This window comes from Pseudorca crassidens, chromosome 5 (assembly GCF_039906515.1).
Source record: "Pseudorca crassidens isolate mPseCra1 chromosome 5, mPseCra1.hap1, whole genome shotgun sequence".
Lineage (NCBI taxonomy): Eukaryota > Metazoa > Chordata > Mammalia > Artiodactyla > Delphinidae > Pseudorca > Pseudorca crassidens.
The window spans coordinates 41686628-41713752 of NC_090300.1; the positions used below are offsets into that span (position 1 = coordinate 41686628).

The 27125-nt window shown below is 41.7% G+C and overlaps 1 protein-coding gene and 1 pseudogene across 3 annotated transcripts in view; one reads left to right on the top strand and one right to left on the bottom strand.

Annotated features, from left to right (window-relative positions):
* Nucleotides 1-27125, top strand: part of KCNAB1 (potassium voltage-gated channel subfamily A regulatory beta subunit 1) — a 399544-nt gene that overhangs the window by 293908 nt on the left and 78511 nt on the right. For all 3 annotated transcript variants that reach the window (XM_067737834.1, XM_067737835.1, XM_067737836.1), the window contains exon 3: nucleotides 23385-23422. In XM_067737834.1, the coding sequence (XP_067593935.1) occupies nucleotides 23385-23422 (38 nt within the window). The remainder of the gene's footprint in view (nucleotides 1-23384; nucleotides 23423-27125) is intronic.
* On the bottom strand, nucleotides 17956-19361 carry LOC137224414 (G2/mitotic-specific cyclin-B1 pseudogene; annotated as a pseudogene).

The following is a 27125-nucleotide window of genomic DNA, read 5'->3' on the forward strand; positions in this document are numbered from 1 at the left end:
AGCGAAAACATCAGCTTAAGCAGAAACAGAAATTTTTAGGCTCATAGGGACAGTGGACCCAAATGGCTTGATCCAGGGATCAGACTATGAGCTCTGCAAGCTGGAGGCTTGTCCATTCTCAGGCTGCCCTCAGAGTGACGAGATGGCTGCACATGCTCCAAGCCATATATCCCATCAGCTCTGACTGCCTTATATATCCATCTGTGAATCAGTCACTGAAGAACTGCCGGCAATCAAGAACCACCCCTGAAGCTGGGGAAGAGTTTAAATCCACCCCAACCACAGAATGCACATTCCTAGAGGAAATTTAAAGCGCTCTTGCTTAAAGTGCTCTGAGTTTCTCTGCTCTGAGTTAAGAAGAAAAGATATCCCTGGATCCTGAAAGCCCTTCTCCCACTTATTTTAGCTTATCTGAGCCTTTTCTGTGTCTTTGGTAGCCAAGGTTGAAAATCAAAATTCTCCCAGCCCTTTCTGTAGCATGAGGTATGCTCACAGTTTGCTGAGTCAGCTCATGTTTACCTTCTGCTTCCTCAGTTTGCCTAATGGACAGAATTTTCCTCAGCAGGATAAACATGTAGCTTTTCCTTTTTAATACTTCCCCATCATGTTGAAGGATCAGTGAGACCTGAGGCTCATTTGCAAATAAAAGCTTCATCCTAACACCTGGAATATGCAAAGGAGGACCTCCAGGAGAGCAAAGCAGAAAATACCATCAATGCTCACTTTATATCTGACTACTAACTAAAATGAGAGGAGGAGGAGGTTACCCAACATGCAATTACAGAAAATGGGTGATGAGGTAATGAGCTGTAGCTAAATTAGCGCTGACAATCTAACCACGGGGATTTCTTCAGGCTGAAGAGAAGGAAACAGGAGATGAAGGTCCTGGCTTCGCTCTGCTTGCAATTACTAGAAACAAGTTTTCTGGGGGAACTTGTCATGTTTCTTCTTAGTCTCTTACTCTACCTTCCTTCCCGTTTCTCCACACTCTGCTCTATGCCACCCTTTCCTTTGGCCCTTTCTGAGCAGAAACTGTAGCCCAACTCAGCCAACCTGCTTTCAGTGGTGATACTTAACTGCTTCTGGCTGAAGATAGAAGGCAAGACTGGCCCTGAGACTCATTTCTAGGAGTGACCCTCTGTCTGGCTTTGTTACCTGTCACACCATTCCAGTCACCCTTCCTTCCAGCACCTTCCTGGGAGGGCTGGTTGGCTGTCCTTGTCCTGCTGGTGGATGGGCTGCCTCTGATGCCACCCGTGTCTCAGTTTGAGCTCTTAGAGGGTAGAAACTGAGGCTGATTCCATCATCCCTGGAAAACACGGGATCAGCACTCCTCTCCTTCATTTGTGTGTCCAAAGATTTCACAAGATGTGCCAGACGGCATGCTGGGGAAACAGGAGAAAAAACACACCAGAGCACCAATGGCCACCCTCACACAGCCCACAAGCGGGGAGGCGGGGAGGGGGCAGTGACCTGATTCCCAGGCAAAATGAGATCCTTGGGCTGTGTGCCCCCAGAGGACACCTTGCGTTTATGTTTGCTGGTGATAGCTTATTAGTCTGACTTATTACCTGCTTGATTATCAGTTCAGAACACATGCCTAGATCAGAGAAGCTGCTTATATATGCTCATTTATAGAATGAATGAATGAATGAATGAATCACAGTGTGACCAGCGCTCTGAGAGAAATATGAGGTGCATGTGAACACATATGAGGGCTGCCTAAGAGGAGATCATGGAAGGATTCCTGGGGCAAGAAATATCTGAGCTGAGTATGAAAGGATGAATAGGGTAGGATAGAGCCAGGTCAAAGAGAAAACAAGGAAAAAAGCAGTTTAACAATAATAGAGGTAGAGAGACAGAGAGATAGAGGTATAGGACACAGAAATGGCACAGGTGATGAAGCAACCACCTCTTCTGGGGAATGAGGAAGGTGCTGATAGGGGCGGTGGGGTTTTGAAGGATGGATAGGAATCTGTCAGGTGGATAAGGAAAAAAAGCCACAGGCATTCCTTTTAAAGAAATTTTCTACTTACCCTTCACTCAGATCTAGGTTTGATGGTTACTTTCCTGACATCCACGTCTAGACAGAGGCTTCCTGTTAGTTCTCATCACAACCCCTCTTACCAGGATGTGGTATTTTTCTGTCTTCCCCACTGGACTGGGAGCTCCAGGAAAAAGACACCGTTATTATTATTTGCCATTTTGACCCCACCATCTGGCATGGCTCTGAAAAATTATGGGGCTCAATAAGTATTTTCTAAATGAATTGATAAATAAATTTCAGGAAGAGAAGCCTGGGAGTCTAAACCAGCATGGCCTGGAGAAGGAACTATGTGGGAGAGAAAATGATGAGAGATGACTTTGGGAAGATTATGAATAACGTTGGAAGCCATGCCACGAAGCTTGGAATGTATCTGTTTTGTGATGAGGAGTCGCTGAAATATTTCACTCCAGGTGTTGCTTGGCCAGATGCATTTTAGGAAGCTCACTCTGGGCGTTGTGGTCACACTGCAGACAGCAAATTCGAGAGGACTGGGAATAGAGGCAAGGAGACAGGCTGCAAACGACTCAAATATTCTCACTTTTACAGAAGATTAAATGTAACAGTCAGTTAATTGCCCACTAACTGTCAGCCCAGTTGATCACACTGTGAGCGTATACACACATCCTGCGCAGGATATGTAGGGGGACTGTGAGGTAAATGAGGCTTGACCAAATTAGCAAAAGACTGGTAAAATACAAAAGGAAGTGTTTTTAAAAGCATAAAATATCTGAAGTAAAGAACTAACATAGGTGTCAGTGTAGTAAATTACAAAGTTTCAGAGATTGGGTTAAAAAAAAAAAAAGTTCCTAGATACCTTCTTTAAGGAAGAGGATGGAGATAAATGGAAAATTTTTAAACAGGCAAATAAAAATCAGACAAATATGAACCAAAAGTAAGTGAAATGTGGGTGTAAATGAAATAAACAAAGTGGGGGGTGGGATGGATTGGAAGATTGGGATTTATATATATACACTATTATGTATAAAATAGATAGCTAATGAGAACAGACTGTATAGCACAGGGAACTCTACTCGGTGCTCTGTGATGACCTAAATCGGAAGAAACTCCAAGGAAGAGGGGTTATATGTATACATATAGCTGATTCACTTTGCTGTACAGCAGAAACTAACACAACATTGTAAAGCAACTACACTCCAATTAAAAAAAAAAGTAGAATTCAAGCAAAGAGAAGATGCAGTAATGAGAGATGATATTTCTTTTATGTTCTCTGTGAAGCAGGAGGCAGGTTTATCTGGTGACATTAAAGAAGGAGGAGGTAGGACTGAGGTTGAGAAAAGTAGGGCAGGTTTGAAATCCAAACGGGGTGGGGGGAATGATTAAAAAGCAGAGGACTGGTGGGCTCTCTGTGTAGTTACTGTAGATCAAGAATTTACGATGCATGTTTCTCTGCAGTCCGTGATTTTCTCCAACACAGCTCAGCATCTTGGTTATAGGTGATGAGCAGCTGGACAGTCAGACGCATCCAGGTGTGAACTTTTGCCAGGCGGGTGAAATGAAGGAACAGTGAAGTAATGGAGCTGAGAATAGGGCAAGAGAATCTTCTAAATGGTGAACCACGTCATCCAGCTAGCCTAAGCTCCCTGGTTAAGGAAGGAATTGAAGTCAGAATAGATAGACTGGAGGAAGGTAAAGAGTTTGAGGACAACATGTGTGGGGATGTACCTACACAAAATCTGCAAGAGTGACAGCTTGTAGCATGCGAGGGCTTATGACCTGGTCATTAATGCATATATTTGGAATACAAATGAGGCACACCTCCACCCAAGTTCTCTTGTGTGCAAGTTCAGTTCTATTTTTCATGGCACTGTTGTGGTCTTCTGTTTCCACCCCATCAACCTTTACTATGGTTTCTTCTGATAGTCATTGCCTACATTTTCTGAAACTGAGTTTTATACTTGAGAGTTCGCAAATTCCAGGGTGTGCTAAATGTCTGTAGTTTCAGTACCAGTGTGACTTTAAAAAGACTGGGCACTTTATTTGGACACTTTAGTGGCTGCTGTGTTGCCCTTCCAGTTGAGCCACTGGAGACAGACATAAGGAAAAGACAGTGGACTCTCAACTACCTCTGATAAGAGAGGGGACAGTGACACAGAAAACTGAACATGCATTTACGTTTGTCTTTGGAGTGAACTTTGTATTTCTTTTGAATACGGGTGCCATAGACATGAAAACCTGTTAGTGAAAAATCAAGAGTTGTCTTAGAGGTAATAAAACATGTAGGAACAGTATAATGATCTCATAGCCCATCTCTGACTAGGCTTCAGCGAAGCTTTCAACTTTCCATAATGAAGTAATCATTCTATATGGCACCAGTGGGAGAAATTCCACCCTGACCCCATCAAACTGATGTGTCTAACTTGTACCCTATTCTGTTAGGATTGGTGGTCCTTGTAATCTTGTCCCAGAAAACAGGACTGCTGATGCTCTTTTTTATTCCACCCTTTTTTATTTCCACTAAGCTATTTTTGCTGCAGTCATTTACTGCCCCCGGGATTTTTGCAGAAGATTAATAGTACTAATAAAATGAAGGGCAAAGTGCCAAAGAGAGCATCTTGAAATAATAGTCTGTAACCCTTTATGTGTTCAGGGCTAAAGACTCTAAAAAGGCAACTTCCACCTTCTTTGTTGAATTGTTCTTCAGCCTCTGGGCCCAGTACGTAATGTCTCTCTCCCTACCACTCTGGGGCTTCCCATCAAACTGGGAGCTTGCAGAGGGATTAAGTTCATTCAGTGACATCCTGACTGCTGCCTAGACCAGTTTTCAACCAGTACAGTTGCATGGGAGCTTTTAAAAAATACCTGTGCCTGGGCACTTCCTCAGATCAACCAGACTAGAATATCTGGGGTGGGGCAGGGCATCAGCTCCCAAGTGGTCCTACTAACTGGGCCAGAGTTGAGGATAGCTGGCCGGCTCGCCACCTGAGTTACTTGCTCATCAGATGGCTGGGTGCACCATGGAGGCTTTGAGCACTTAAGAGATTTGGATTCCCAGGCAGCATGCAGGAGGCACAACCAGAGAACAAGACGGATGCCACTTCTGGTGCCCAATGAAGAAACAAGTACCAGGTGGGGTGTTTGTCTTTCATCTAGCTTTAGTCCAATTGAAACTCAGAATTTAGCAGCATTTTTGACGTTTTAGTCTATTCATCACTCTCCGTGTGTCACTTCAGAATGATCTGTAATAAATAATAAATCTTCCTGAGCTTTGTTGAGATGAGTAGACTGTTAGAATTGGTGCATTCCAATGTTGACTTTGGCTTTCACTGCCATCTCAGGAAAAGTCATTTATCTTCCTGTGGAACTTCTGCTGCTTCAAATAGTATCTCTCGGGAAGATAAGAAGGAAAGTAACATTTAGTGAGCACCTGTTGTATGCTTGGTACTGTACTAGACACTTGGCATATACTACTGAAATTGTTAAGGGTGTGGACTGTGGAGTCACTCTGCCTGGGCTCACATCCCGGCTCAACCACCCCCTCCCCCTCCCCAGCAAATAAACTCAAATCAGAGTGGTCATGAGTTCCAAATGAGATCATGTCTATAAAGTGTGTAGCACAGCGCCTGGCACAACGTAAGTTCTCCAAAAAGTGTTCATCGTTGTCTCGTTTAGTTCTCACAGCAATACTGGAGTAGGTATCAGTGTCTATTTTAGAGATGAACCAGGTCTCAAAGGTGAACCTATTTAGCCACAGACATAATGAACCTCAGGTGTATCTGAAAGAAAATGAAAATACCTACCCTTCATGATTTTTTGAAAAATAAGAGATGATTTTAGAATGTGTTGCATAGGACACGTGAGATAGTTGATCTGCAAAACTCAAATCTATGCTAGGTGTTGGAGAGGCAGTGACGAACAAGACAGAGAGATCCCCTGTCCTTGGGGAAGGTAGGCTGAGCTCTCCACCCAGCCTTCAGGAATCATAAGGGGTTGTACACACCCAACTTTTTGGTAGCACACTCTTCACTGCCGTTAGGTACTCTTTTTCTTTCCTAGTTAACAGCAGGTTCTGATTTCTTCATAGTGAGTGATCCTTAAGGTTCTTGACTAACCACAAAATGAGCAAAAATGGAGAGTCACCAGGAGGTTATCTTTGCTGCCCCAGCAGTTCCTTCTGGGCACACCCTCCCTTGCTTCCCCAAATCAGGGCCCCTGGTGCTAGCAGAAGAAGAAATAGAGGCCATCACTGCTTTAAGATGGCAAAGGCAAGTGTTATTTCTACCATAATGACTCCCTAGATCCAGGCCAAGCTGCCAGCCACCCTTCAGAATGTTCTCTCACTGTGTATATCAGTGTGGTGGCTGATGGGTACCCAGATCACAAACTCATATAAAGGCCACAGATGGATTTATTCATATTTACTCATTTCCAAGCAATGAATTAATGAAAAGAAAATCAGCAGGCAATTAAAGAGTTTATTGAGCACTACTTCTCTGAGGATCACTTCTTCTCTGCTGTTCTTGAATTCATTCATTCAAACACTTAATAAGCCCCTCCTATGTACCAGGTTTTATGTAGTCTCTGGGGATACAGAGATTATCCCAAGATGTTAGTAGTTTTGAAAATGTCTCAAGAAGGGCTGTCCTCTGTGTTTGAGAACAATCCAAAGTATTGTTGACATAGCAGTATATTTTTTATATTTTTGATGCCTCTGGTTATCTACATTTAACTTTCTATATAGCAAGTTAGGAAATTTCATTCCAACCTGTAAAATCGGACTATGTGTTTATAATACTGCCATTGCCTCAGTGCCAAAGCCTGGGGCACCAGTGTCCAGATCAGGCTGCCAGGAGCTGTTCTGGGCTTCTTCCATACCACAATTAAACTTTCAGTATAATATAAAATATCATTTCAAAGGTGAGTGACTCTATGTAGAATTTGAATTAAACAGGATCTCCTAAAACTAAAGATATACCAACATGGTTTTATGATTTAGTATTGCTCTGTTTTCTTCAACGTGATCAATTTCTACATACATTCACTGAAAGAGGAAGGCCTTTGTAGCTTAGTTAGAGAAAGAGTGCATAAAAAATTTCATGCAAAGTTCTATGGAAAATGCTAAAATACCTCCTAATTTTAATCTATAATGTCGTTTTCCTAATTTTCCATTAGGAAAACGACATTATAGATTAAAAAGAAAAAGCTGAAATCATTAACAGCTACAGATAAAATAAGCTAATCTTTGTATGTAAATATATAAATCCACAGGGAAACATGGGAATTGGGTTAATTTGGGTGTAATAGGGTTGGGAACTTTTTAAAATCTTTAGGTTTTTGCTAAATTATCCCTTACATATTTCCTCAGTTTTAATTTCTCTACATTTCAAAAACTTCTTAGTCAAAAAGTATGTGAAGCACTTTGTATTCCAACTTTGAGTTTTCATTAGTGATATTTAATACAATAAACATGATGAAACTCACAGCACAAGAGGGAGAATTTGAAAGGACTGTTAAAAAATTTTTTCATTCTTTTTCACAATGTATTATCCCTATCTTGTTTTCACTAAGTAAGTTTCTTTGCCTCGCCATGGAATTAAAATTTATTTCCCAGTATATCTTGATAGTCCTATGAGCACAAACTGTTTTTTATGTACAGCTACACCAGAGTTATTCAAAATTATTACTGTTTGGGGGAGAATAACTCACTGAACTATCAAAGAAATATATCCCTGCACAAAGATAAAGATTTGCCGTGAACTTTTTAAAGATAAAAGTAAGTGTAAAGGAGGTCATCTTGACTTTCAAACTTCTTGACAGTACTGTTTTTCCAGAGAGTTCTTATTCGTAGTAACTTACTATGGAAAGACAAGAGATAAAGCCAAAAATAAAAATATGTATTTGAGCACATACTGTGTTTCAGGTCCCATGTTAGGAGTTCACAGAAAAAGAAAAAAATATATATGTATATATATACTTTCAACCTTAATGATAGATTCCATTTTAGAATAAGATATTGAAAATATCTGAATTTGTTTAAAAAAACAGAAGTTGCCATTTAGTCCTAGTATCCCATAGTGTCTAATTTTATTCCAACAGTGTTATTTCACTTATGTTAAATATTCTGTACATTTCTTTTTTTTAATTGAAGTATAGTTGACATACAATATTATATTAGTTTTGGGTGTACAACATAGGGATTCAATATTTTTATAGATTATACCCCATTTAAAGTCATTATAAAATATTGGCCATAGTCCCTGTGCTGTACAATATATCTGTGTAGCTTATTTATTACATACATAATGGTTTGTACCTCTTAATCCCCTACCCCTCTCTTGCCCCTCCTTTTTCTCCCCTCCCCACTGGTAACCACTAGTTGGTTCTCTATATCTGTGAGTCTGTTTCTGTTCTGTTATATTCATTTGTTTGTTTTATTTTTTAGATTCCACATATAAGTGATAAAATACAGTATTTGTCTTTCTCTGTCCTACTTATTTCATTCAACATAATGCCCTCCAAGTCTATCCATGTTACTGCAGATGGCAAAATTTCATTCTTTTTTATGGCTGAGTAGTACTCCATTTGTGTGTGTATGTGTGTGTGTACACACACACATATACCACATCTTCTTTATCCATTCATCTGTTGATGGACACTTAGGTTGCTTCCATATCTTGGCTCTTGTAAATAATGCTGCTGTGAACATTGGGGTGCATATATTTTTCTGAATTAGTGTTTTCATTTTCTTTGGATATATACCCAGGAGTGGAATTGCTGGTTCATATAGTAGTTCTATTTCCAGTTTTTTGAGGAGCCTACATGCTGTTTTCCACAGTGGATGTACCAATTTACATTTTCACCAACAGTGTGCTGGGGTTCTCTTTTCTCCACATCCTTGCCAACGTTTTTTATTTATTGTCCTTTGGCAATAGTCATTCCGACAGGTGTGAAGTGTGAAGTGGTATCTCATTGTGGTTTTTGATTTGCATTTCCCTGATGATTAGTAATGCTCAGCATCTTTTCATGTTCCTATTGGCTATCTGTATATCTTCTTTGGGAAAATATTCAGGTCTCCTGCCCATTTTGTAGTCAGGTTATTTGTTTTTCAGGGTTTTTTTATAGTGAGTTGTATGAACTGTTTATATATTTTGGATATTAACCCCTTATTGGTCATATCATTTGCAAATATTTTTTCCCATTCTGTAGGTTTTTTCGTTTTGTTGATGGTTTCCTTTGCTGTGCAAAAGCTTTTAAGTTTAATTAGGTTCCGTTGTTTATTTTTCCTTTTGTTTCCTTTGCCTGAGGAGACAGATCCAAGAAAACATTGCTAAGACTTATGTCAAAAAGTGTTCTGCCTATGCTTTCTGCTAGGAGTTTTATGGTTTCTGGTCTTACATTTAGGTCTTTAATCCATTTTGAATCTATTTTTTTATGTGGCCTGAGAAAATGTTCTGATTTTGTTCTTTTACATGTCCAGCTGTCCAGTTTTCCCAGCACCACTATTCTGTTCACTTCTTATAGGAGTGCTTCCAAAGAACAAAATGAATAAGGCACCTTAATGATGCATGCTGGTTATAAGTGCCCTGGAAACTTTGTTGTAAGAAATAATTTTCAACATGTAAATATTAGTCCGATAAAACATGAGAAATTTGACCAAGAAACTTAGGACAAAGTATTAACAAAATGTAAACAGTGCCTCTGCCTCTTTTTCATGTTCAGGAAATAGGAAGAGTTGTAATTTGTTAGAATCCTTGTTTATCAATGGATTTCCCAGTAAAGCAATATGGATTTTTTTTTTAAACTTTTGCTTCTTATTATAAAAGTAGTAATATTCATTCCAATAGTGTGGGCAGAAAATTAAAACACCCTAGGAAGAAAAACTCATCAAAGAATTTTTTGGCTTTATTTTATTTAAACTTTTCATAACAGGCTAAAGGTGCTAAATCAACCAATTCAGGAGTCACACCTACATGAGGAAATGTAAGAAGCTTTAGCCATGGATTTACATTACTATGTATCATTAATTCTAACATCTAAATTTGGGCAGTGGGTCATTGCTTTCTGGGGGAAGATTTAAGGCAGTGAAATTTCATTCCTATGCTATGTGCGCAGCAGCTCCTCAGGGGACTGTCAACCCTGGCATTCTGCTTTATAGAACAAAACTGCCTCTTCTAAACTTCTCCCCCAATCCTTCATCCTACTTCTGTTACTACACTGCCTTGTCTTTAAACTTTACTGATCAGATTAATGGAGAAACAGAACAAAGTGGCTCCAGGTAGATTTGCCCTGAAACAAATCTTAAGACAAAATGGAGCTAGCAGTATCCCTCGGAATTAAAAGTACATAAAACTTTAAGTCAAAGAAAGAAGGAAAATATCAAATATTTGTACATTCTCTATAAGGATCACGAAGGATATAATGTCAGTCCTAGACGCTTAACCCTCAAAACCGCCAGCCTTCAGACAAGTATTAGAAGAAGGTCCACAGGCTTTTCTGGAAGACCCAGCCAGCCAGCTCTATGTTGGCCTTGCCTAATCTAAGACCAGGCTCCCCTCTGCCACTGCCTTGCCCACCGGTACACTCTGCTCCTTCATACACCCAAGAATACACCCAAGAATTCCTTCAATGACAGGTACATCTCATTATGACTCCACTCTTAGTCCTGGCTCTTAAGGGTTTGAGAGCTTAAAGCCCAGGATGGCTCTGTGCATGAGGTCTCATGGGAAGACAAGATAAAACCTGTCCTCAGGTGGAAATGGGAGAATCTGGGAGCAGGGAGGTGGCCCAGAGGAGTGGCCTGTTCTTCATCCATAGACAAGGAAGTTTGTGGGCAGAAACAGGTGTAAAGCTTATCATAAGGAAGGTTCAGTCAGGAGGCATTTGGCAGAGGGAAGAAAGTGGGAAGATTCATGAAAGCAAGATATTGTTACAAGCATTCAGAGCAAACGCTAGGCCATACCATTTGGGCTGGAGCAGAATATGTGGGGGAGATGGGGAGGCATCATTACCAGAAAACAGCATGAGGCTGGAGGAGACCACGGCCATGGAGATCCCACCACTAACCACCTGTGGAAAGTCATTTCTCTACCACTTCACTTCCTCATCTTTATATACATGGAATTCTTCAGGTCTTGCAGAGTTGCCTGTGAATGAGTATACTACTTGCACTTCCCTTGCCTGAGAGCCCACTTTTATTCTGCATGGCCTTTACCACTTCCTTGCCTAGTTGCATTGCTATTTCAAGCTCTTTTATAAAGTGCAGGTGTGAAAGCAGCCCTTCATTGCCCCCCTCCCTGCCCAGAGTTTAAATAGTATTATTGGCTCTTGCAAGGAAAGGTAACCAAAGTAAAACAGTAAAGGCTAGGCTGTTATCACTCCTGTTATCTCAGGCCAGATGCTCATTAGCAATACACTAGTAGCCAAAAAACGAGAGACCAGACTGCAGCTTGGATCCAAAAATAAGCGCCAGGCTTGGTGGAAAACAAATACAAACCAGATATAAGAAAGAATGCTTTGTCTGTACCATTTGAAAAAGATAGAGCCTTGAGCTATGTCCCACATGCCCAGACATAGGTCTACATCCAGTTCATCTACAGTGGCACAATGGGGTTGCTCAGAATGTTGTTTTGCTACTTAGCCACTCACTCTGCTGCATCCCCAGCAGGAGGACAGCTCCATTCCATACCCTTCAAGAGGGCACCAAGGGCAATAAGCCAATTTCTTCACCTCTGTCACCTGTCTGTACATCTCAATACCATTTTCTGAGACTTTCTCTCAGGCCAGATTTCTAGGTATCTGCTTTCTGTTTGTTTTGTTTTGATCCTGCATCAATATGAACATTAAGGTAACTGCAACTCACCTATCTTACTGAAAGAACAGCAATCTTTCCATACCATACTGTGATTAAGAGTGTGACATTGGTTAAATCCTGGCTCCAACTCCACCAATTACTAGTTACTTGGACTCTGGGCAAGTAACTTAACCTCTGAAAATGGAAATGGTGAAGTAACAGCTGAGTATAAGAATTAGAAAGGCAAGGGCTTCCCTGGTGGCGCAGTGGTTGAGAGTCCGCCTGCTGACGCAGGGGATACGGGTTCGTGCCCCGGTCCGGGAGGATCCCACATGCCGCGGAGCGGCTGGGCCCGTGAGCCATGGCCGCTGAGCCTGCGCGTCCGGAGCCTGTGCTCCGCAACGGGAGAGGACGCAACAGTGAGGGGCCTGCGTACCACCAAAAAAAAAAAAAAAAAAAAAAGAATTAGAAAGGCAAGTCAGAGTGTAAAGAAAAGGAAGAGGTACTAAAATATCATTATGTGAAGAATCTAGAACTGTGGTCCTCCAGTTAGTCTTCGACAAAAGAGGCAAGAGCATACAATGGGGAAAAGAGAGTCTCTTCAGCAAGTGATGTTGGGAAAGTTGGACAGCCACATGTAAATCAATGAAGCTAGAACACACCCTCACACCATATACAAAAATAAATTCAAAATGGCTTAAAGACTTAAATATAAGACAATACACCATAAAACTCCTGGAAGAGAACATAGGCAAAACATTTTCTGACATAAATCGTACCAGTGTTTTTAGGTCAGTCTCCCAGGGCAATAGAAATAAAAGCAAAAATAAACAAATGGGACCTAATCAAACTTATAAGCCTTTGCACAACAAAGGAAACCATAAACAAAATGGAAAGACATTCTACGGACTGGGAGAAATATTTGCAGATGAAGTGACCAACAAGGGCTTAATTTCCAAAATATACAAACAGCTCCTACAATGCAATAACAACAACAACAAAACAAACAACCCAATCGAAAAATGGGCAGAAGAACTAAGTAGACATTTCTCCAAAGAAGACATACAGATGGACAATAGGCACATGAAAAGATGCTATCATCGATAATTATTAGAGAAATGCGAATCAAAACTACAAGGTACCACTTCCCACCAGTCAGAATGGCCATCATTAAAAAGTCTACAAATAATAAATGCTGGAGAGGGTGTGGAGGAAAGGGAACCCTCTTACACTGTTGGTGGGAATGTAAATGGGTGCACCCACTATGGAAAGCAGTATGGAGTTTCCTCAAAAAACTAAAAATAGAGTTGCCATATGATCTAGCAATCCCACTCCTGGGCATATACCCAGACAACACTATAATTAAAAAAGATGCATGCACCCCTATCTTCATAGCAGCACTGTTGACAAGAGCCAAGACATGGAAACAACCTAAATGTCCATCAACAGATGAATGGATAAAGAAGATGTGATATAGATAGATAAATAGATATAGATATATATATATATATATATATACACAATGGACTATTACTCAACCATTTAAAAGAACGACATAATGCCATTTGCAGCAACATGGAAGAACCTAGAGATTATCATACTAAGCAAAATAAATCAGAAAGAGAAAGACAAATACCATACGATATCACTTATATGTGGAATCTAAAATACGACAGAAATGAACATATCTACAAAACAGAAACAGACTCACAGACATAGAGAACAGACTTGTGGTTGCCAAGGAAGGGGGTTGTGGGAGGGAAGGATTAGGAGTTTGGGATTAGCAGATGCAAGCTATTATATATAGGATGAATAAACAAGATCCTACTACATAGCACAGGGAACTATATTCAATATCCTGAGATAAACCATAATGGAAAAGAGTATGAAAAAATATGTATGTGTATAATGGAGTCACTTTGCTGTACAGCATAAAGTAACACAACATTGTAAATCAACTATACTTCAATAAAATTTAAAAAAAAAATAGAACTATGGTCCTCAACCCTGGCTGCAATTAGGATTGTCTGAAGATCTTTTAAGAATTCTGATGCTGGGGGTCCTGTTCCCAGAGATTCTGATTTAACTGGTCTGATGAGGGACCAGGTCATTGAAAGCTCCCCAGTATATTCAAATGTGCAGCCAGGCTTGAAAACCTCTGATCCAGTGTAGTGAATCAGGGAAACTACCAACATGTTCTCATGGTAGAGACATTTCTTACAGGGCTGGACGCCCGAGTTTTTTTGTTTTGTTTATTTTCCTTACTTTTTTGGCTGCGTCGGGTCTTAGTTGCGGCACACAGGCTCTTCGTTGAGGCACGTGGGATCTTTTGTCGCAGCTCACAGGCTTCTCTCTAGTTGTGGCGCGCGGGCTCCAGGGTGCATGGGCTCTGTAGTTTGCAGCACGCAGGCTCTCTTGTAGAGGTGCACGAGATCAATAGTTGTGGAGCACAGGCTTGGTTGCCCTGTGGCATGTGGGATCTCAGTTCCCCGACCAGGGATTGAACCCACATCCCTTGCGTTGGAAGGTGGATTCTTTACCACTGGACTACCAGGGGGAAGTCCCTGGACACCCAAATTTTTAAAGTGTTTATTTACTGATTCAGCGAATGATTATTAAACACCTACTGTGTGCCAGGCTTCACTTCAGTGGCTAGAATTAAAGATTTAGATTAAACCTGGTCCCTCCCCTCAGGAGATGCAGTCCGGTGAACAAGTCATATGTGAAAAAAAAATTATGTAGTTACAATGTGATATGGTTGGTGTGGTAATAATGCTTTGTTCAAAGTGGTAGAATGGTATGAGTTCTTCACCCTTCAAAGCCCAGCCACAGAATCACAAAATCATAGAGATGAAGGAAGCTTAAGGTCCCTAATTCTGTGTGTGAGGAAACTTGAAATCAAGAAGTTGAGACTTCCCTAGGGTCATAGAGTTAATGGAACAGAGACCTACAGGAGAGGAAGTGTTAAGGAACTGGTCCAGCAGCACTGGACTCTGAGGCTGAAGTTCCGGGTCCTGAGGAATAAGTAGGGTTTGGATGTAAGGTCATGGGGGAGGGTTCCATTCTCAGAAGACTCAGCCCAGAGCTAAGAGGGGAAGTGCACACAGTGCACTTGGAATGTGCAAGGAATGCCCTGGCCCTGGTGTCAGGTAGTGGCCAATAGCTTAGCACTTCGTCCTCCAAGTCAGCACTGATTTGGGCTACACTCTGTTTCCTGCTTTCCATGGAAATTGGGGGGATGCTCTACACTCTGTTTCCTGCTTTCCATGAAATTTGGGGGGATGCTCCCACCCCCAGTTCTACCTCTCTCTGGGAATAATTCTATTAAAATGAGATGGTGAACACATTAATTTTGTGCAGTGTGTAGTCTAAGTTCACTGAGATCTGGGGTTTGAATCTCCAACCGTAAATTCTTCAGTGACGTAACAGATGAATAACTCTAAACACCAGTAGAGTAAATACCTCTCGATCATTTGGTCAGCCTTGACTACATTAACCTGAAGTCAATGTGTGCTCTATTTACCAAACTTAAAAATTGTTAAATCCAGAGTGAAGTGTGTTGAATTGGCTCTCTATTCTCCCCTGCTTCTGACCTTGATGTTGTACTTGAAGTCTCACCTTCTCTCACACCCTACATCCTTTTAATCAGCAAATCTTATTGCCTCTCCTTCAAAATCTATCAGAAACTCAAGCACTTCTGACCATCCTCACTACCGCCACCTCAGACCAAACCACTGTCATGTCTCACCTGGATTTACCACCACAGCCTCCTCACTGGTGCTGGCACTTCAGCCTCAGCCTCAGAGGTGTGCCGTCAACACCACAGCAGAGGTTCCTTTTCAGAGAGTGTCAGACTGTGTCACTTCTCTATTCAAAACTCCTCTCCAAGGTCCTTCTTATGATTGATATCACCCCATACAATCTGTTCCCCATTACCCCTCAGACCTCCTCTTCTCTTCTCTGGCCACACTGGCTTCCTCATTGACCTTGAACATGCCAAGTAAGCCCCCTCCACATTGTTTTCCCCATTTTCCCCGTTGAAACGTTCTTCCCCAAGGTAACTGCATGGCAAACTCCTTTACTTTCTTTGGGTCTTTTCTCAAAAGCCACTTTCATTGTGAACCTTATCTGGCCACCCCATCTAAAATCTCAGCCCTATCCCCTGGCATTTTACCTACTGTAGCCCACCTTATAAACATGACTTTCTTTAACACTCATCAATCAACTGCATTTTATATTTTATTTATTGATGAAATTAACATTCATAAATAAACACTATGTATTTAACTTATTTTTCTTATTATTTATTATTTCTTATTATTTTGTCTTTCCTCTTAAATCTGCTCCATGAGGGGAGAAATAATTTTCTCACTGTTGTATCCTGATAATTTAAGTACAAGGCCTGGCACATGGTAGACTCAGATAAATACTTGTTTAATAAAAGAATGAAGAAAAGTTAACTGTGGCATAATAAATATTATAATTGCATTTTTATATTGCCTTCTTGATAGTTATAAAAAATATATCCAAAACATAAACAAGTCAAAATACAGTATAGAAAAAGAAGTCACCAAATCTATAAACTTAAAATGATCCAAACCCTAATTGAGGGACATTCTATCAAGTACTTGATCAGTGCTCTTCAAAAGTGTCAGACAAGGAAAGACTGAGGACTGTCACAGATGAGAGGACACTAAGGAGACGTGAACATGAAATGCAATGTTGGGTCCTGCCTAGGATCCTGGAACAGAAAAAAAGGACAATGAAATTGAAAACAAAGTCTGTAGTTTAGTTAACTAGTACTGTACTAGTGTTCATTTCCCGGTTTTGATAATTGCACTATGGTGACGTGAGATGTTAAAGGGCCAGGGAGGTAGCCTACCTGCACAAACATTATTACTTCTGAATATCTAAATATGTCTTCATACAGGCAAGGGGATCATTTAAACGATATGCATGTTTCCTTATGCTTAGCAGCTACCCTGTAAACCACCACCAAGGTAATTAAGTAACCAAGATAAGTGTGTGTGTGTGTGTGTCAGGGTAGTTTTCTTTTTCTTTTTATGTTTCACCGATCATTTTCTATGCCCTGGTAGGTGTATGCCAAGGGCCTCAAACAGAGGTTTTCAAAGCATATATTCCTTGGTACATGAAGGAGTTTCAACAGAAGACACAATAACAGTTCAAAGTTCTCTTTATACTCCCTCTGCTTTTAAAAGGTTAGAAATAACAAGTGTCAGTTAAGTAAAATGATCTTCTAAATGACATCCCGCTAATTTGAGATTTCACAGTGAAATAATCATATGCCCTCCTATGTCTCAAGCAGGCGTGTTCTCATTAGAGGGAGAAAAACGATCAAGAAAACTGCCACCAAAGGTTTTTGAGAATTGTGTTAATTAATAAACCACCTTACATCTTGTGGAGGGGGGTAGTAGAGATAAAATCGTACAAGCAGAGTTCCCTTGTCTGGAAAGCTGCCACTTGATCCCTCTCCATCCTGAGGGAATATGTCTCATTTTTAAGTGGCAACTCATCCTCATGGGTGGCGGTGGACCCTGCCTACACTGTGCCCTCACCCCCCCACCCCCAGGCCTTGCAGCCAGGGAGAAGGACCTTCCACCTGCCCTTCTCCAGGAGGGGGCACTGCTGCGTGGGTACCAGAGGATGAGGAGAAACACATCAATCTCATAGGGACTAGAACTGAAGACTATTGATGAGTATTTTTCATGTTTATATAAATCAAAATAAATGTTTATTTGGTGGGAAACTATCCCAGTATTTTGTACATTAATGATAGTCAAAAAGCCAATTCAATTCAATTTAACCAGATAATTACCAACCATCTACTAAGGACTCACTTTCATTCTAGGGCTGTGGAGGTAAGAATATAAATTAAATAAAACCCTAACCCTCAGATAGCTTACTCTCTAGTAAAGGATATAAAGTTTGTAAACAAGTAACTATAAAAATATATAAATAACAAATGTCTAAAGGGCCAGGGATGTATCCTACCTAAACAAAGTAAGCTGAATGGAAGAATGACAAAATCCCCAAAAGCAACCAAACTCTTCATTTTTACTACATTATGGTGTAGGCATATAACTTAATGTAAATATATATGATAGCCATACTCTTTTTTTTTAGTAAAAAGGACTACAACTTTATTAAAAGTAAATAAATGTAACATATAATGTGTACAGATGGCACATGGTGCCAATTTTATTTGCAGATTTTATAGTATTCCAAAGTTTGCAAGTTACACCTTTGCCACAGCCTTGGCTAAATCTTGAACTAGTGCAGAATTCAGCTGTGCTAGAGTGCTGATCTTAGTGTGCTTAGACGCGGCATACTTGTTCTTGATAGTCATGTGCTTTGTAAGCCCACGATTCACCATGACTATATTCTTAGCCAGGTGTTGCATAACAACAAGAAGGGATTCTTCAGTGTATGACAGGTAATGCTGTAGAGTTGGTGTCCATTCACCATTATCAAGAATTTTCAGTGCTAAGCAAAAAGCTCCCGCTGCAATCTGAGAAGGAGGAAAGTGCACCATATGGTAGTTCAACATAGTTAGTTCCATCAGATACTTGGCCAAAGTATGTAGCTCAACATCAACCTCTCCAATCTTAGATGCTCTCCGAAGAGAACGCAGGGGTAGAGGGCGACCCAGACTAAAATTTAAAGCTCTTAGAATATTCATTTCCATCTGTCTGATTTGGTACTTAGTGTAAGTGTTGTCAGTCACAAAGGCAGAGTCACCAATTTCTGGAGGGTACATTTCCTCATATTTGCTTGCAATAAACATGGCAGTGACACCAGCCAGCTGCAGCATCTTCTCGGGCACACAATTATCCTGCATGAACCGATCAATAATGGAAACAGTCATGTACATGATCTCCTGGAGTAATCTGAATTTCATTTGAACCTGCACTAGCCAGTCAATTAGGATGGCTCTCATGTTTCCAGTCACTTCATGACCCAGTAGGTATTTTGGTCTGACTGCTTGCTCTTGCTCCAGTTGTCTCAGATAAGCATAGATATCTTTTACATCTTCACTACAAAGGTTTGGATCCGCTCCATCTTCTGCCTCCACATCACTCGCTGTAAGAATTACATCAGAGAAAGCCTGACACACATATTCTCCTGCAGGGGCACAGCCAGGTGTTTCCATGGGGCTTGGAGAGGGAGTATCAACCAAAATAGGCTCAGGGGGAAGTTTCTGTTCTTTAACAGGCTCGGGTTCTGGCTCTGGCTCCAGATCCGGCTCCAGGTGGGGCTTCAGCGCAGGTACAGGTGTCTTTTCCAGAGGTTTTGGTAGTTTTTTAGCAATAACTTTTCCAGCAGCTAGAGTTTTTGCTTCCTTTTTCAGGGGCAATTTGGCCTGTGGCTCTTTACTGACTCTGTTACCGATGTCCCCAAGCGCTGTTCTGGGCCTCAGCCCGGGCTTAGAGGCTGCAACAGTGGCCACAGGCACTCACTTTGCGCCTGCCATACTGACCTTCACGTTATTTTCAGCATTAATGTTCAGTTCCTGGTGATCCAGAGCGCCATGGCTTCCGCTGCACCAGGCAGTAGCTCAGTGGGGAGAAGCAGAGCACGGGAGACCCCAACCAGCCAGGGATCTTGAACCCACCACAGGCCAACAGCCATTCCTCCGCAGCACTGATATCCATATTCTATTTTATATTTAAACTTTTAATCTAAAGCTGAAAAAGAAAAGCATTTATTATTATTATTATCATTACCTTATAATTCATTACTGCTTTGACCTGACATCAGAAACCTAGTGTCTTTTCTTCTGTACCAAAATGTCAGTCAGGCCCTGTGGTTTTCTCTGTGATGTATGGTATGCAGCCTTAAATATGTAAACTGGGGTTGGTAAGTAGTTTTTCAGATTAATTTTGGAATAAAACTGCTCCTAAACATAAGCTCTTCCCAATGTGGATAGGAAGATTATTTCCTCCAAGATGGGTGTACAGTCCCAGCTTTCAGTGTTGTCATAGTCTTCAATACCATTTTGTAGTACAGTTTGATAACTTCATAGCCCTGCGTCTGTACTATCAAAAATCAATTAAGAAAGGTAAGCTAAATAATACCAGTTTATTTTCCTAAAGCATGCAATCCTGTATTCAAAAGCCCCATTTCAGAGAATAAATTTCAGGCTACCACTTTCATATCTGGAAACTGACTGCAATGTTGGAAGATGAACCAAATTATTCTTTAACAAATGAATTTTCCAAAGACTTCGTTGTCAGTGCTGAGAGAAGCAAATGAGACATTTGTGCAAATACTTCTGAATGCCCCAATAGAAAAATATTCACAAGGTGTCGATGAGGTATAATGTCAGCAAGAAGCTTGGGACTTTGAGCCAATCTTTGCTGCTAAGTGGAAATGGGACTATTTCCTTTGATGACATGAACAGTTAAAAAAAATTCTCTCCAACATCACAGCACAAGTAAGCCAGCAAATTCATTAAGCAAACACTGACCTGATTTTGCTCCAAGATGTAGAATAGCTGATTCATGATATTAATTAGTGAATCCATGGCCTGTTTCGTTTTAGCCCAAAGCAATTTCTGATGAATGAGGAAATTAATGGATTTATGCATAGTGCCCCTACAAAATACTGTCACCTCTGATCTGTCACTTGATGGGTCCAAGGTCAGCCCCACCCTTTGTGAGAACCTGATCTGTAGTAACACTTAAAATTTGGAACAGTGCCTTCTATATCCAATGGTCTGAGACCCTTCTCATCACAAAGTAATGTTGCCTTGCAGAGACTTCTTGTTCAAAAATTCTTTGACCCCTCCAAGATTCTCAAAACATCGCAGATAAATATAGCTAACAGTGTGCTGTTATTTATATCTGTGTGCTCATTTGCTGCAATAGAATATGCCACCAATAATTTAACTTATCCTGAAAGTTCTCAGCTGTATTTTTTTTAATTAATTAATTTATTGGCTGTGTTGGGTCTTCGTTTCTGTGCGAGGGCTTTCTCTAGTTGTGGCAAGCGGGGGCCACTCTTCATCGCGGTGTGCAGGCCTCTCACTATCGCGGTCTCTCTTGTTGCAGAGCACAGGCTCCAGACGCGCAGGCTCAGTAGTTGTGGCTCACGGACCTAGTTGTTCCGTGGCATGTGGGATCTTCCCAGACCAGGGCTCGAACCCGTGTCCCCTGCATTGGCAGGCAGATTCTCAACCACTGTGCCACCAGCGAAACGCTCAGCCGTATTTTTAACATGCTGAGCGACAGTGTTTCTGATTATATGAACATTTGCAAGTGCTTGTTTATGCTCTGGACACAATTTCTGCTACATTCAAAAGAAACTCTTTTATAAAAGTGTTGTCTGTAAAAAGGTTTAGATGCTGAGGCAATTTTTTCACTTAATAGAGAACTGCGTTTCACAGCAGATCATTTGTTTTATTCTCATTCAAAACAAATGCTGCCATTTCTTCAGTCCATTAAGTTTCCCAACGCCCATCTTTTCTGTATACCAGTCATGGCTTGTTTAATTATAGTGCCTTAAGTTGTAATTTTTCTGTTGTAAATATTTTTTGTTTGGATATTCTTCACATCCACCAAAAAAAAGTGCACCCCTATTTTTTCTTGAAATACTAAACTTTGTCTTTTAGGAGATGCACAAGTCCATTTTTCTCTAAATTTTACAATAAGAAAAATAGCAGTAAACACGTGGTACTAAATAACAACTGCCAATTAATTTCAGTGTTGGAAATACAAAGGAAAGTGTGTGACCTTTGACTAAACAGGGAGGGTATAGCCCATCCACAGAGGGCATTGCCCCTCAGATTTAGGGGATGTCTGCCGTGTGGGGCCACTGATCCTCTGTTGTTAAGAGAAGCTAGAAATCAGACTTTTAAAAGAAATATCTACTAAGATTAAGGAGATTAATCTCTTAAGTTATCAAAATGTTGGTAACTTATTCCAAGTTTATTAAAATATCAAGTGGGTCAACATTGTTCTTGCCAGGCAAAACAAGTCTGCAAGCTGAGTGCAATCTGTAAGCCACCCATTTTCAACCTCTGGGGGTGTAGAGTGTGACAGTAAAATAACCTATATTCTACGTCTGTGTAGTCCCTGAGAACTGAGAAGAAAACAGGTACAGTTACATCAGCATGCTTCTATGGAATATGAATCCAAGTGCCATAATTAATTTGGAAGCTTACTGATGAGGCAGCAAAATGCTGTGGAAAGGAAGCCCAGCATGTGTGGGAATCCTGAGTGTATCACTTATTAGGTTGGTTGATGTTAGAGTCCTCATCTGGAAATTGGGATAATAAAATTGCCTTGTAAGTTTGTCAAAATTATTAGAGATGAAACGTCTTATACACGTTTCTCAGTGTACTGTTGGCATTTGGAAGATGTTCCATAAACAGTAGCTATCCTGTTGTTACACACCACAAAACGTAAGTTTCCAACCATATCTCTTCGTTACCCCCACAAACACGAACGGTGCCCAGCCACCTCCTGCCACCCCTCCCTCTCCACATCATGTTTCACTCCTCAGAGCAGCAGCCCACGCCGTGGCTCATCAGCCCACTCAAGTTTTCTACTTGCCTTGCCCATGCTCTTACCTGGACCTGGAATGCCTGTCCCTCCCCTCTTCATTCAGCTCCTTCCTTTGCAACTCAACCAAAGTGTCACCTCTTCTGGGAAGTCTTTCCTGAGGGCCACCTCTAGTCTGAGTAGAGCACTCCCTCCCTTCCTGCCTTGTGTTTGCCTCCATCATAGCATTTGTTGATAGTATTGTCAACTGTGAGCTCCTGAGACAGAGGAGCTGGGGCAGTCACCTCACTGTCCTGAGCACCTGGGTGCAGTGTCTTTGCCTGGAGAGAATTATGAATACGAATGAGGTGACTATAGACTGGAGTGGAAACAGCCCACTCAGTGTCTGCTTCCCTCTTGTTTTACAAATGCAAATCTTTGGCTACTGGTTATGCCTCTCCTCCTTGCCTTCCCAAACCTCATGCTGGCTACTGCCTCTACCCCACCCCAAAACCAATGGCAACTTCCATTCTGGAGTAGCAGGTCATAAGAGAGAAGATGCTTAAGTGTCATCTCCTGGGGCTTGGAAGTGGGGACTGGAAGGACCCCTGAGAGGGTTCCTTTTGAAAGGGAATAGAGAACACAAAATAGAGTCCCTCACTGGAGGCAAAGAAAGGGAGAAATGTGACCCAAGGTCTTACCTTCACTTTCAGAACTGATAACTTCTTAGCTAAGCTGGAGCAAGAATAGGTGTGCACCAAAGTGGGCTTGGGACTTCTTGCACAGCAGCATACATGGTCCTACGTCAGAAGAAAAAGAATTTAGTAGACAGGGCTGCCATTAGCATATACTGGGCCTTTGAATGAAGAAATGGCATCCAGAGGGATGCAGAGGAATACAGATCCCTGTTGGGGAACTTAGCGACAGGAGGAGGATGGGCAGGACTTCAGCCCCCAAGTGCCGCTCATTCAAGTACCTTCATGAGCAACCTACTGAAGTAGCCCTGATGTAAGAAAAAGTGTTTCCCTTAATGGGCAATATTAGAAAAATGATTAAGAATAACATGCAAATATTTATTCTTTTCCAGGAACATGGGTGACATTTGGAGGTCAAATTTCAGATGAGGTGAGTTACTTTTGGCTTCCATTATGCTGATTAGAGAAAATGCAGAGCAAACTATTTTACAATACAGTTCCTGGGATTCTGGCATTTTACAAGGATAATAGTTTAGTCACAGGAAATGGCTAAGGCTGACTTAAAGATTATTTTCCATTTTATCTTGTTTCCCCTTTATAAATGTAGTTCTTACTATCATTCCTAAGGAGATGCTTGGGGAGATAAAGGGTCTTTTCCACAACTCGCAAGGTCACCATGTTATTTAATAGGTCCATAGGGAGGAGTCTTTTTTTTTTTTTTTTTTTTTTTTTGCGGTACGCGGGCCTCTCACTGTTGTGGCCTCTCCTGTTGCGGAGCACAGGCTCCGGACGCGCAGGCTTAGCGGCCACGGCTCACGGGCCTAGCCACTCCGCGGCATGTGGGATCCTCCCGGACCGGGGCATGAACCCGTGTCCCCTGCATCGGCAGGCGGACTCTCAACCACTGCGCCACCAGCGAAGCCCTAGGGAGGAGTCTTATCTGCATATTTTTATCTGTCTGAATTTCTGTTCCCACTATTGGGCATAGGTCACCACAGAGAGCTCGTTGCAGAGGGGAGTCCTTGGGAAGCAGACCTCTGGTGGAAATTAGCATGCAGAACAGTTATCAGGAAGTTGGGCCATGATGCAGTCTCAGCAATGACCTCAGCTGACCCCATGGGGAGCTCTGAAGCTCAGATGGACCTGCAGGGTTGTCCCAAGTTGGGGCAAGAGGAGTTGAGTGTTTATATCCCTTGTATGACCAGTCGTTGGATAGAGGCAGCCCTGGGAGGCAGGTCTGACCTTGGGGTAGGTGACTCGCTTTAGCCAGGTGCCTTCTGATGGCAGCATTCCTACGAGCTGGGGGAATAAGTCCTTGAGCGCTGAAGGAGGACCAGGGTGGTCATCACAAGCTCCACTCCAGGGCCCTCTGACTGGCATCAGGAAGGGTGAGTTGAGGAGGCACAGAGGCAGATCCACAGATATCAAAGCAATGGCTGCAGACTTTAATCAGATGCACAATAAATGACAAGGAAGAAAGGAGGTCTAAAGTTAATAATCCCCTGTATCTAGCATGTGCATAACCTTTTACTGCCTGGTATGGTTTTTGGAGCAGAGAAAGACAAATACATCTTCCCTTTTGGAGCAGAAGGATCAACTATAAGCATATTATTTCCCCCTTCATCTTTGCTCTCCCCTTGACAGTGTCTGCTCCCTGCTGCAGTGAGCCCAGCTTGCCCAGGTCAGAGTATGCAGGGCTGGCCTCTGAAATAAATCATTTCAAAATTATGATTCTAAAAACTACACAATAAAGCTGTTGTGAATGACTGCAGAGGCTCTCACCTCAAACGCAGACCAAATAGCGATTGTCCTTCCCAAGAACAGCTGTGGCTTCCCCCCAGGGCCCGGCAGAGAGACTGCCAGCAAGGAGGAATGAAGGCACAGCCAGACCACAGTCACACCCATGGCTGAATTGATGGAGCTCAACTATTTCCATGTGGCAACGTAGGCACAAAGCAGATACAAATATTGGATCCCGGGATGAGCGCACCGTAATGTGCTGAGTGACATAATCATTAGTGCCACCTTGGGAGGTGGTGATGTCCCCATTATTGGGAGAGTTCAACCATTTATTGAATAGCCACTTGGCAGGAATATTATCGAAAGGATTCAAACTGGAAACTAGATAACTGTGAGGTACCTCCCAAAGATGATTTGGCTTCATCATAAAACCAAGATAGATGTTACTCACGCGAATTATAATACTTTAAAATAATGATAAGAGTATATTACCATCTTATAGCACTTAATTTTCAGAGTTTTATTTATGTTTTCTCATCTGTGACATAGTTAAGCTTCCTTCATTTGCAGGTAACAGTAAACTCAACTGAAATTGGCTTAACCAATAAGGGAAAAAATATTTTTACTTTTAAATTAGAAGTGCAGAGATAGAGCAGGCTTCCAGGTTGACTCATTCAGAGCCTCCACTCCATTTCCTAGTGATTCTCCTGACCCTGTGTTCCTTTGTATATCAACTTCATCCTCAGGTAGCAGCAGGAATTCTAGACCTCAGTTAGAATAGTAACTCCAGGGATGGAGTGTCGCTTCTAGAAACTCTGCAAGCAAGTGTTCCCAGAAGTCCTCAGCCAATCTCCTCTCACATCTCATTGGCCCAGATGTGTCACATGACCTTCCCTGAACCATGCCAGGCCCACCAGACCCCCCTTAGAGGGAGGTAAGGTCAGCTTCCCCTGAGACCTATGGGCTCCCTAGGGGGCCTGAACAGAATCATCCTCATTTTGCAGATAAAGAAACTAAAACACAGAGAGGTCAAATGATTTGCCCATGTTTATGTATCTAGTAAGTGATACACTCAAGGCCAGACACTGATCCTCTGACTTAGTTCAGTGATTTCTTTTCATTATTCCACATTCGGATCTTCAAATCCCATGATTGGGAAACATCTCAGCAATCATTTAGTTCAATTCTCCATTCAGAATTCTCCATCTTATCTTAAAATTTCTCCCTAGATAAGATTTATTATAAACATTTCCCAATCATAATCTACTAGTATGTCATGTGACATAACACAAGGATGATACACAATACAAGCAAGCAAAATAATTTCTAAAATATAGGGACTTCCCTGGTGGTCCAGTGGTTAAGACTCCATGCTTCCACTGCGTGGGGCATGGGATCGATCCCTGGTCAGGGAACTAGGATCCCACATACTGCACGGAGCAGCCAAAAATATTTTAAAAATTAAAAGTATATATATATGGCAGTCATGATGGAAAAACTATACTGTTCTTAACTTTTAACTTCTACTTAGGAGAAATGTCATAACAGTAGCAAATTTAAAGCAGTAAGAACATTTTTGCTGCTATTATTCTAAAGGATTTGCATGGAGTCCATTGTGCTAGCCTGACAATTTTCTTGGTATGCCAATTTAAAAAACAACAGGAAAAGAGTTTATCTTGGAAATGCTGATGAAGCACCTTTAGCCCACAATGAAAAACATAATGGAAAAATCAATTTCAAATACTTGTGAGGTGTGTAATTTTTCAGTTGACTAATAAGTCTATCAGCAAAATGAAAAAAATGTCCTTTCTCCAGTGTTATCGCTGTCCCTCCAGTGCCATCCCTCAAGGTGTGGTTTATAGCTATTGCCTGTGCTCTTCTGTTGCACTTGCCACTCGTGTTCAGCAGCACGAAGGAAGGAACAAGGAGCTTGGAGGTCTTAGGCTGACCTGTGAGGCACCGGTGCACTCACCCCCTCCTCTCCATGTAGTGTCAGTGTGGCTAGTGGTCGTTCTGTGATGGTGCCTGGGGTGGTGCTGAGCTGTGCGTGGCAGGAGTTTTCCAACAGTCCCAGCTCCATGTAACTTTTGGTTCATCAGTACAGTCTGCTAAGCCTCCAGGGAAAAATGTTACAAACTTTTAGGTCAGGAGTCACCCAGCTGCCAGAACCTGTTGGCTTGGGGAAAAGAGAAAGAAGAGAAATGAAGTCACCAGGGATATAAATGACCCTCTTGGTCAGTGAGATTGCAGTGCCACAGAGCATGTTGTCAAACCACGTCTTCCAAGCAGAGTGAGAAACACAAGTCTCTCCATCTCACTGTGTTCCTGGTGGCTGACTTATCCCAGCGCTGAAGGAAATCCCTCAGTGCCCAGTATAGGTCTGAGGGAAGGGG